Source organism: Clytia hemisphaerica, unplaced genomic scaffold (assembly GCF_902728285.1).
Source record: "Clytia hemisphaerica strain Z4C2 unplaced genomic scaffold, Clytia hemisphaerica genome assembly, whole genome shotgun sequence".
Lineage (NCBI taxonomy): Eukaryota > Metazoa > Cnidaria > Hydrozoa > Leptothecata > Clytiidae > Clytia > Clytia hemisphaerica.
In genome coordinates, this window is record NW_027103962.1 from 1246296 (window position 1) to 1258430 (window position 12135).

At 34.6% G+C, this 12135-nt stretch overlaps 1 protein-coding gene across 1 annotated transcript; it reads right to left on the reverse strand.

The window, feature by feature from the left end:
* Positions 1-731: 731 nt before the first annotated feature.
* On the reverse strand, positions 732-12080 carry LOC136810239 (vesicle transport protein GOT1B-like). The gene is made up of 6 exons (XM_067066817.1): positions 11935-12080; positions 2906-2997; positions 2248-2426; positions 2013-2094; positions 1738-1773; positions 732-1590 (listed from the first exon to the last, which is right to left on the reverse strand). Exons 1-6 carry the CDS (start codon positions 11957-11959, stop codon positions 1567-1569), a joined length of 438 nt encoding a protein of 145 aa, XP_066922918.1. The 5' UTR covers positions 11960-12080; the 3' UTR covers positions 732-1566.
* Positions 12081-12135: the final 55 nt, after the last annotated feature.

A 12135-nucleotide genomic window follows, 5' to 3' on the forward strand; every position in this document is an offset into this window, starting at 1 on the left:
AAAGCTTTGTCTTCACCAAACACATAATCCATGATCAAATCGTGATCTTTCTGTAATATTTTTTTTTCATAATTTCTATTTTTAATTTTATCCTAGAGCATCTGAAAATAAATAAATAAATTTATAAATGAAACAAATAAATAACTGAAAGATACTTCCTGTTTTCATGTTTTCATACTTATCCTCTTAGAATTACCATCTCGTTTTTATCCAGGTTTTTCTATCAAGAAGAAGAGCGATATCGAAATATAGCTACTCTTGTAGGGGGGTCATAAATAAGTGCTATCGACCTGATTGGGCTCTTCCAGAAAAAAAACATTTATGGGGGGTGGAGGATATTTTGTCCAGGGGTATGGAAAAAACCCTGAAAAACTGCCATGTCCATGGGGTGAATCTGCGATGTCCAGGGGTAAATATTTGTGTCCAGGGGGTCAATTTGATGCTTGTCCAGGGGTGAAACACGTGTCCAGGGGGTGAAAAATCGAAATGTCCAGGGGTAGATCAAAGACAAAATAATATATCCTCCACCCCCCCCCCCCCATGAACAAAAAAGAGCCCATTCTGCTAAAAATCCCGAGGTAAACGAAGGTTTTTTCATGGGGATGATTTTTTCCCAACAATTGCAAAATAACCCTAAAATAAAGCACACAGTATAATGGTTAATCGAGATGATCCAATTAAATCGAGTGGATCAGAAAAAAAGAAAATAGAAAGAAAACAGCGTTTCTAGATTTGTTTTAAATAGAAAATTTATATTCAACTATAATTCGCAGTGTTTTCTCCTAATTTATGTACATAATATGTAAAAAAATCAAAACTAAATAAAAGGTAAAAATCCCAGCTCGGAAAACAAGGAGAACTTCAACGTAGATTTGATAAATTTGAGAATAGAATGAAAAATAATATATTTTATCAAATCATTGCAAAGAACGAAGTCAACGGATGACTGGCACTTTTATCAAAACTTTCAGAATCTGGTACAAAATATCTTTCTTCAGAGAGCAATATCAGTGATAGGTGTGACATATTTAACAAAAACAAACCTCACAATATATAGAAAATAAAGGACAAAATATCAAACCCTTAATGACTCACTGTCCAGCTTATCAGCAGTTGTAATTTCTTTATATTTCTCTCAGAACAGGTGCTAAGGTATGCATTAATAGTTTGATTACTGCCCTTATTGCACTACCTGCAAAAAACACCACTAGAATACAGGTCGATCAGAGTACAAAGAAAAAGAAATTTATAAATAAATGATGAAATTGTATGAAGCATAACCGAAGGCTAGAAGCGAATCTGTAACCTTTTCCAGGCAAAGAAAGAGAAGCTTAAAATATTTCTTTGTCATCTAGTGGTCCATATTTTCTTAAATTTGTTGTTAAAATGTTTATTTCAACCAAGCGTTTGTGTGAAAACCAGGCGGACTGCGCAACTTAGGTGGGAAATTAGTGGCTTCAAAATCTATATAGGAAAATCAATTCTAGTCTTCAGCTACACTTCATTACATAGGTCTTTCGATGAGCCAATCACGAATCTAGTAATCCACCAACACAACAAACATCCCTACCGCATAGATTTCTCTGCATTCTAATACGGAAACAAAACAATGCAGTTGGTTACATAGTCGCTATAACGTCATTGTGTCGTCATTGTCTGATCGTTGGTTTGTTTTGGTCGTTATTATTACGAAGATGAGATTAGAAGTTGAGAAAAGAGTTTATATAGAGCTCATACCATGCTATTTGGATCGTTCGCAATGTAATTGACAAACTGAAAAGAAAGAATATAAACTCCAGATTAGTATGAATCAACAGATGTGATACATTTGCTTGATTCTACTCGGAGACTAGGTCAAGGCGAAAAACAACATATATTGATATCATCAGCACCTCTCATTGTTAGCTGAAGCGATCATATAATAATGAAATACACAATACAAAATGCTAATTTTGAGTTGATTTAAAATGGACGAAAGTTCTTCTCTAAAATCATTGGCTAAAGTTACTTACAGTGCTAATTCCTGGTAAAAGTAGGAGATTCCCTAGAACTGGAACTCGCCGAAGGAAATTTATAACAACTGGAAAGAATCCTCTGAAAAGAAGAACGTAAAACATAATTGAAATGTCAGAATATTGTAAAAGAAATAAGTCCCCTTAAAAAACTGGGCGAAAGTTATTAAAGCAGTTCTTTGGGTAGAAAGAACAATACTGTACTACAGTAAAAACGAAATAAAACGTTTCTTACTTGAACAATTGAACGAAACCATAAATTTCAACAATCATTCCTACAAAGGGCCACCCTAACAACACAATACATATTCCACCAAGGAAGAAGGCTGTTCCGCGCAATTTTTCTACTTGGAAAAAGAATCTGAATGTTCTTTCAAGGCCAATCACCAATGCTAAACCAGATATGAAAAGGATCTATAAAAATAAAACATATTTTGAAAAAGAGTGATAAAAAGTGTACACTTCAAAACATTTCATTCTTATTATCATAACTTGGTATTGTTACTTGGTAATAGCAATCAAGCATTTAGTAAAAATCAATGTAAATGGTTGCTGTAATCGAAGTTTTTAACGAACGTGGTTTCCCTTTTAGTAGATACAACATTTTCATTCAGCTGTTACCTAGGTTTAGAACCTTTTACAAATAAGTGGCATAAAAGTAAGCCACTTATATCATTTCATATTCAGATTGAATCAAATTTGTACTATCATTCTTATTTATTCCTGTTTTATCCCACCTTCTCAGAAAATGATCAAATACATTAGTAATAAAGAATTTCAATCAAACAAATTTAACAAGAACATAAAGGGTTGCACAAGAATATTTCTGTTTTTTGCTATATTTGATTTTGATTCATAGATTCAGACTGAAATTTCATAAATGAAAGACTTACATTTCCTATTGCCAACAAACCACGATCAAAGAACAAAAGCATTCCAAGGAAAAGGAATAGCATACCAAATCCTGTGACGCCGATTCCAATCTCTAAAAGAAAAACAAATACATTATTCTTCCAATGATACTTCAAATTACAATAGAGTTATAATGTAAAATCATTTCTTTGACTAAGACATTTCTAAATTTAGCATAGTAATCGGTAAAATGTCATCACTTGTTGCCATAGCAAAAGTAAGCAACAGCATAAAGAGCATAATTCACATCAATTTTGATGTATATATTAAAAAACACATCTTGAATGTTTTCCCATCAAAAGTTATATAATGGTTTGCTGATGAAAAATCCATAAAGCTTGCATCGAATTCCCACTTTTGTTTGAGAACTAAAGATATGAAAAATTCAACCTTTAAGAATCAACAATTGACTTATGACTAAATTGTCATGATGCACCGGCCTTACAAGTAGCCCACGCGAGTGTGCACAGGCAAGCGCAGTGTTTTGTTATGAATAGGCAGCAGACTGGCATGCACCCAGACCGCAGTGTACCCTCCTGTTGGTGCACCCATTCTTCTGCCCATTTCTGACAAAAGGAAGTAATTGACATGAAGTTGAAATTGAGAAAATTGACAAAGCGCGTTTTATGCTGGCATCGGATGCAGATGGTACATATCAAAAAACAAATGACTGATTATTGTTCATTGAAGATTAGTTCATAGCATCACTGCTTTTCTCAAAATGTTCATTGATGCAGAGAAAAATAAGACCCTTGTTTTGTCAGTAAACCTCAACCAAAAGAAATTGAAGAAAGAAATATTTCTGACAAAAGGCAGTAAGTGATACCTTTTTCTGACAAAAAGAAGCAAAACAGTCATTTACTTCTTTTTGTCAGAAAACATTCTCCAGAAACCTGTCAGTTGCTTCTTTATTCAATTTCTTTTGGTCGAGGTTTACTGACAGAACAAGGGTCTTGTTTTTCTCTGCAACAATGAACATTTTGAGATCGGCTTCATTTTTGCAAAAAAAATGAAAATTCATAAAAATGTCAGTTACTTCCTTTTGTCAGAAATGGGCAAATGTGTGGTATCTTCCTGGAGGAATGGTGATCATAACAGTAAGCCTACCTCATGAAGCCTGTTCACAGGTATCTGCTGTATATGTCACTCTATAAATTCTCTGAGTGGAATTTTCAATGCATTTTGCAAATGTTCATGGATTTTCATCAGAATTTCCGACCACAACTGGAAAAAAATTTATTTTCGAAAAACTCAAAAATGTACGTTGGCAACATTTTTTGACAAAATGGACATGTTCGGTTATTTTGTCATAACTCAAGAACTAGAAATCTTTTGATAAAAAATTAGCTATCCCTGAAAAGCTAATTAAATTCTGCAGCTTTAAGGTGGGGTAACTCTCCTAATAAAATACTCTAACTAAAATGGTAGCTTCACATTTACCAAAGTTTTTTTACTCGTTTTTCGATAATGTCACTTTTTTGGTATTTTTCACCTCTTAGGCAAAAGAAGTGGGGAAAGTTTAAAATTATTAATTATCTTTCTTTAGTATTTTTTCATTATATACTTACTCCTGAAGCCATATACCAAAAATTAGCATCCAAAAAACATTCTACTGCTCACAATTTTGAACGATTACCAAGCAAGCCAATAAAAGATATGGCCCGAGAAAGACGTGTCTATCAATTGCATAATGTACGGCATTCAGAATGTACCGTGAGTGGTCCTAAATCCAACAGCCCTGCCTAATTCCGACACTCCAAATAACTGTTATGAAAAAAATTCTATGTTTACAAAAATTCCTTCTCCAAGTTGAACGATAAACTATTGCAAGGACTCTCAGAACAAAACATCTAACAAGATGGCTATAAATGTCAATCAAAAATGTGATCAAAAAAGTGTAAGTTGTAAAAATAATTACCTCTATCTATAATTATTCTAAATCTGTCAGTCAGTACCTTTAGCCAAATTAGGAACATTTTTCTTACTTTTACCAGGATTCCTAATTAGGAAGAAATATTTAAAAGTTTAATATCTCTGAAACGAGCTATATTCGCAAATTCCAAGTATGACCAATAGATTTGGTATACCAAATATGATAACTGTGCAAAAAATTGAAAAATTTCTTTCGCGGATGGTGGAATTATTAACGCCCCAAAAAAATAATTCCAAATTAGGAATTAAACGAACTGTCGTTTTTATTATCACGAAGAAAAACAGAAAGTGAGTTTCCCGCTTTTTATAAATAAGATGTCAATTTACTGGGAGGAGAGGCTGGGAGGAGTGAAGTTTTTTCTAGGAAGCTCGGTCCCCTGAGCAAGCCAAGAGCTCAGTCTTTCTTTCCCACCTAAATGGAATGGTACCGTGAGATTGGGTAACTTGCATCAGTGGAGGCTAACATGCATAGTCCTCAAATGAAAGACCTGGCTGGTCATTAAAATACAAAATTAAATCAAAACAAACAAAAATGGTAGAGTAGAGCTGCGAGCGGAGCTGCGTAGCTGTATTTTAATGACCAGCCAGGTCTTTCATTTGAGGGCTATGCATGTTAGCCTCCACTGATGCAAGTTACCCAATCTCACGGTAAGAATCTTACGAAGTACTTTTTAACGTGCGATTTTTTGCTATTTTTGGAGAAACCTAATATTCCTAATTAGGAATACTAGTAAAAGTAAGAAAAAATGTTCCTAATTTGGCTAAAGGTACTGACTGTCTGTTGCTTGTGTTTATAAAACGTTAACAATTTATGTATAGAAAATTATGTTTTTTATAAGAAGCACAATTATTGTAATTTGGTTCAAATCAATTTGTATCAAATCTCTCAGTTTAGTTGACACTTTGGTATCTTCATTGCGTCACAGCGAAAGGTTTGCTTTTATTTTAGTTTGTATCTTTAAAAGACCCCATCGGATTTGGGCAGGGCTGTCGGATTTAGGACCACTCACGGTATCAAGGACGTATATCTACGGCATTCGGGGTCAAAAAGGTTAAAGAAAAAGTGAGTTTATTTATCGAAAACAAAACACACTGTATGTTTTTCCCACTTTGGTTTTATATAGGTTCCAGTTGAGTTGGATTCCTCCATTTGGTCACTTTTTGATACTTGAATTTTTTCCACCGGACGCAAATGAGGCTTTAGTTTTAGCATTACATCGCAACCTTAATTTTAAAAAGGCCTAAGTCCACTTACCCCTTAATTTTAAAAAGGCCTAAGTCCACTTACCCCTCAATTTTAAAAAGGCCTAAGTCCACTTACCCCTCAATTTTAAAGAGGCCTAAGTCCATTTTTATGAAAAATGAGTTTTTTGTACTTTCTGCATCTATGAGTCACTAGCTTTCTTTTGATGTGTATAATGTAAAGATTTTATGCTTAAAAGGCCTTAAAATTTCTCGATGAAGGTTATATAAAAAGTGTGTTTAGTTTTAAAAAGGCCTAAGTCCATCCAGTGTTTATAGATCATGGGCCTAAGTCCATCACAAAAGAAAACTTTAATTTTAAAAAGGCCTAAGTCCATTTAATAGGCCTAAGTCCATGTTTAATGGGCCTAAGTCCATGTTTAATGGGCCTAAGTCCATACTCAAAGGGCCTAAGTCCATTCAAAGGATCTAGTCCACATTAAAAGGGCCTAAATGGAACAAAATAGTTTAGTATGACAGGTTTTCAGTTGTCAATGTTTTTTTGGTCAATTTCTATGGTATTGTATATTCTCAAGGTTTGTGTTTTTTTTACGATCTATTGCATTATAAGCAATTTTGTTTGAAGCTTAGGGAAGCTTATAAAAGGTTTTGTTTGAAAGATTGAATGGGGTGACTGAAACTACCTTGAATTTCACCCAGGTGCAAAGTGAGGAGATTCCTTTGCAAGGTTGGGGTGATCCTGTAAAAACCCAGGTGGGGAAGATTTTCTATTGGGGTGGTCAGTGGGTTGCATAGTGTTGTTTACTCCCCCCTGAATTTTCCTGATGGGACTTCGGGTGTTTTAGCATTTAAGAATCTTCCATTATTTGCCGTGGGTATGCGGGCTGAACTACTCTCAGTCTCAAGGTCTGGCATCCTTGCCCTGCATAACTTGAGGTTTCTTTGTTTCTGATTTTGTGGCACCTTATGCACCATTTCAAAAAAAGTTCTGTTTGCAAAAAATTGGTCAGGTGCCGCACAAACCTGGTCTACTATAATCAAACTTAATTGTGTAGGTAGTTCAGCATAAGTCCTGTAGTGATTCTGGTCTTGCAGCACACAAGCGTTTTATGTTTGATTTCCCTTTCTTTATCTTTCATTTCTGTTTCCTATCTTGCCTTTGATATCTTGCATGTGCTTGATTGACAGTCTAGCTTTTATAAGTCAATTTATCAAACTTTTTTTTGTGTTTTACTGAAACCTTTCCATGTAACTTGCTTTTCAGAAGAGCTTTTGAATTTTGTTAATTATTCTAATATTATCTAGTATACTTTACTATATCATACTTGGTTGAAAAAACAAGCTATTTTGTGTTCGGGGCTGCAAATAAATATTTTTAGTCAATCCGACATCATGTCTGACAGCAATGAAATCCTGTCTGCCAAACTCAAAATCCTGTCGGTCATTCAGTGTATATTTTTTTCTAAAATTATACAGTCTTGAAAGTTACGTAGAAAGCAAGTAGGTAAAATAAAAGTGACCTTGGAACAATTCGTTACTGTAACAGAGAAATTGATTCAATAAAAGTGATCTTAGAAACACCCTTGAAAGTTACGAAGATAGCGAGTCAGTAAAAAAAGTGATCTTAGAAATATTCTTGAAAGTTACGATGAGAGCAAGTCGACAAAATGATTTTAGAAACACCCTTGAAAGTTACGAAGAAAGCGAGTTGATAAAAGTGTTCTTAGGAACACTCTTGAAAGTTACGAAGAAAGCGAGTTGATAAAAGTGATCTTAGAAATATTGTCGATAAAAGTTAACTTTTGAAACACCCTTGAAAGTTACGAAGAAAACGAATTGACAATAGTGATCTTACTTAGAAACAAAGAAAGTTACGATGAGAGCAAGTCGACAAAAATGATTTTAGAAACACCCTTGAAAGTTACGAAGAAAGCGAGTTGATAAAAGTGATCTTAGGAACACTCTTGAAAGTTACTAAGAAAGCGAGTCGATAAAAGTTAACTTTGAAACACCCTTGAAAGTTACGAAGAAAGCGAGTTGATAAAAGTGATCTTAGAAACAACCGTTAATAAAATTACCAAGAACGCAGTCAATTAAAGTAAACTTTAGAAACACTTTTGAGAGCTACAAAGGAAGCGAGTATTAAAAGAATAAGCTAAGTAAGAGATTTCATTCGGACATCATGACCGACACAAAAGATTTTCAGTCGGACATCGACTGACTGACTGACTGACTGACTGACTGACTGACTGACTGACTGACTGACTGACTGACTGACTGACTGACTGACTGACTGACTGACTGATGAGAACAAATTTTATCTAAATTCCGAAATTCTGATCAAGTTCTGCTTTTGCAAACAAAAAATGATCAATTTTGAGATAACTTAGTTATTTTTTTGTCTAGGAAAAGTTTTTACCTTATTACATGAATATTACTAGTCATTTTATTAACACGAATTGAAAATTTTTTGTGTTAATAAAAACCCCCTTAATTAAAACCAGGTGTGGTTTCCTTGAAATAAAATTCGTGTTAATTTTATGCGTGTTAATTTCAAGGCCGTTGAATACTTGTCTAGTAATATTCGTGTAATAAGGGGGGGTTTGTACTTTTACGGTGTGACGGGATTGGCCTCTTTTTAGTACGGTATTACGGTCATTATGCCGGTATTTGAACTTGTACAAACCGGTGTGACGGTGTTCAATTGTCGGGATTCCGGGATTCAGCAAAAATTTTGACGGGAAATCGGTATTTCGAACCCCTACAACCCCCCCCTAATAAGGTATTTCATTTACATAGAGATTTCAAAGTTATCCTTAAAAATTACTGATAATGAATTTTCCTTAACTGCCTTACTTGATGTTTTTTTTTTACTTTAGCAAGTTTTTCTTCGACTTTAGCAAGTTTTTCTTCACTTTCACTTAAGTCTTAAGGCTGCTTAAGGCTTTAATACATTCTGTATTCTATGACCTCAAAGGAAAAGCTCACTTTTATTGGAAAACAGAAATAAGTATAGCACTCAAATCTCTTGACCAGATTCCGATTAAAATGTCTTTTTTTGAACTTCCTAACTGAATACATAACTTTGACCAAACATATCTAGTGTCCTACTGTAGTAAACTGTAAATGTACTTGATTGTTGTCCCAAACTGCAGAATAGTACACAAATAGTAAATAAACAATTTGAAGTTTAACCCTAACACCCCCTGTGTATAGTACACAGATACTAAGCAGAATGGAAAAATATTTCTTATGTATAATCTCACAACAAAAAAAGCTCCCTTTCAATCAAATAGCTAAAAAAAGCCAGAACTGCAATAATCAAGCTTGAAGTATGAACGAAAAAAATAAATTGCCCAAAACGTTGATTTTAACCTACTAGCAACAACAATCTTTTATATAATGTAACTTAATATAGGCTATGTTACAAGACTCTAGGCATGCCTATTGTGATGATTAATGGTAAATGGGCTCATAACATTCTTTAAACTCTTTTGTGTTAAAATTTTGAATGACTTTTGAATTACATTTTATCGTTATTTCCTACAGTATTAAAAAAGGGAAGAAATTCATTATTTGTGGACTTGTGCCTTTGATAAAGCTTTCTTAGGACTAAGGCCCATAAATTTTCTGAAACAATTTAAGGATCTAGTCGTATTACTTTTATTATTTCCTACAGTAATTAAGGGCAGAAATGAAATTTGTGGACTTAGGCCATTTAATAGAACTTTTGTTGGACTTAGGCCCAATTGTTTAAAACAAACTAGGGCCTAAGTCCAATTTTCAGAAAACTTTTTAAGTTTTAAAAAGGCCTAAGTCCAATACATCATTACTTTTGAGCCCCACTCAACATAAAAATGTCATATTGGACCAATTCAAGCTTAAAAAACTTTGTATTAGGCATAAAAACCAGAAAAACATTACATCGACAGTAGAAAATAGATATGTAGCAAGTTATAAGCAACAAAAGTTTTTTGGCTTTTTCTAAAAATGTGAAAAATGGACTTAGGCCTTTTTAAAACTCACCTCTTTTGGACTTAAAATTAAATGGCTTTGGACTTAGGCCTTTTTAAAATTAAATGGCTATGGACTTAGGCCTTTTTAAAATTAAGGTTGCGACATGTCTTAACAAAGTGTCTATGACAGTATGAATGGATAAGTTTTTATTTTGGTTGTCGGCGAGTTTGAGCCAGACGTCCGCGCTCGATAGGATTGATCATCGGAACGGCTCGATGACGGATCGATATGTGATCGATGGATTACTTAACGATCCGGATAGGAGATTGATGGAAGATTCAGCCATTAAAAAGTCTTGAGTATCGATCCGTCGTTGATCCATTATCGAGCTAGTATTTCAATCGAGTATATCGATTCGTCATCGATCGTTAATCGATTCGTCATCGATCGTTAATCGATTTGTTATCAATCATAAATCGAGTATGAGTCAATAGGGTCGATAAGGACCCTGCTGATGCACCGGACTGTCCGGTGTATTTGTCCGGTGGCAAAAGTATCCTTTCGCTACACCGGACGCAATAAGTCCGGTGTCAGTCCGGTGTTGCATATATACAGGGAATTTTGGACGCCGGACATTTATGAAACAAAAAATTAAGAAACACGGGACCCACCAGGCTGGCCATGATTTGATTTTCCGGGGGTAAAAAATATCCTTCTCCGACACTGGACATCCGATTGGTGGCAAATACAAGGGGTCATAAACAAAAGTGATGTAATAGCACTGAATACCCAGTTACATCAAAATGCCTCGAAAATGTCAATATGAAAATTGCGTAATCAGAGAACGTATGTCTCGCTCATTATAAAAAGGCCGAGACAAACTTTCAATAATTGGATTGTAACATCGAGTTAAGTCTCTTTTGTTAAGTCACCAGGGGGTAAATAAAACAGACCTTGATACATTTATCATTCGTTTCAACTTGACCATTTGTTTGAAACTCAGCCTCCTAAATATTTGGGGTAGGTAAAATATGTACAAAGAAATTCATACTTTTCCAACCCGGCCAATCTTTAAAAAAGAAGCGAACAATAAAATGTAATTACCCTTTCCAAATAAACCTCTTCGGTGGCGAGCGTAGTCTACTCTGACGTAATTGTAAAATTTATGTAATGGGAGTTTGACATAGTAATGTAATGTTGTTTGGGGAATTATGAAGTTCTCTGGGATTTCGATTGCATTTATTCAGGTTGATTTTTTATGACTTCTAATGGTACTTTTTCTAACGAGTTTGATTACTCTGTTCTCACACTTATGTCTTTTTTTTTCGCGTCCTTTTCCGTGATTACTTTTATTTATATTTTTAAAGACAGGTAAGAAGGCATATTGATGTAACTGATACCCCACGCAATTGAACTGGGTTGGAAATATTTTGCTTCATTTTGAAGAACTGCATAGATGAAATTTTTTTTCCATCGGTCAATTTTGTCTTCGAAGATTGAAGAAACTTTTAACGAAAAAATAAAGTTCCCGGTTTTCTTCCTTTTTTCCCGTTTTCAGTTTGAAGTTCATTTTTATTCATTTTCACGCTTTTAGCCTGAGACGTCCTATCTCATTTGCACTGGGTGACGAATACCCCATGCAAATGCTCACCCCGTTCATTTGCCAGGATGTGCCTGACTGAAGATCGATAAAAGATCGACGATAGATCGATAAATAATCGATAACTAATCATAAGCTTAAAAAAATCTTGAGTTTCGATCCTCTATCGATCTCCTATCTGGATCGTTAAGTAATCCGTTCCCATGATCGATCCTATCAAGCGCAGAAGACGTCTGGTTTGATTGAGTAGTAGGAGAGAAAATAATAGATCATTAAATTATATAAAAAAAATAGCTAGGAAAATAATTCTAAGCTTACTCTGATAGTCTGTTATTGGCAGCATCTTTCCAATACTTCCACTGCACACAGGCAGCTAAAAAATATCTAAAAATTCCTGGACTAAATGAGCTGTGAGGTCAGTGGTGAAATTTTTGAACTCTCGCCTCGGTGCCACGTTCAAGTCAGCAAGCGGACCCAGCGACTCAATATAAGTGGTCCACCTTCAAGTCCTTTCGTGAG

What these genes read in the sequence shown, in the direction of transcription:
- LOC136810239 (XM_067066817.1), bottom strand. Translation starts at nt 11,959, where the DNA reads ATGCTGCCAATAACAGACTATCAGA. An exon ending in GGTTTCGTTCAATTGTTCAA is followed by an intron (nt 2,095 to 2,247) that starts GTAAGAAACGTT and finishes TCTTCTTTTCAG; the next exon opens with AGGATTCTTTCCAGTTGTTA. An exon ending in CGAACGATCCAAATAGCATG is followed by an intron (nt 1,591 to 1,737) that starts GTATGAGCTCTA and finishes TTTCCGTATTAG; the next exon opens with AATGCAGAGAAATCTATGCG.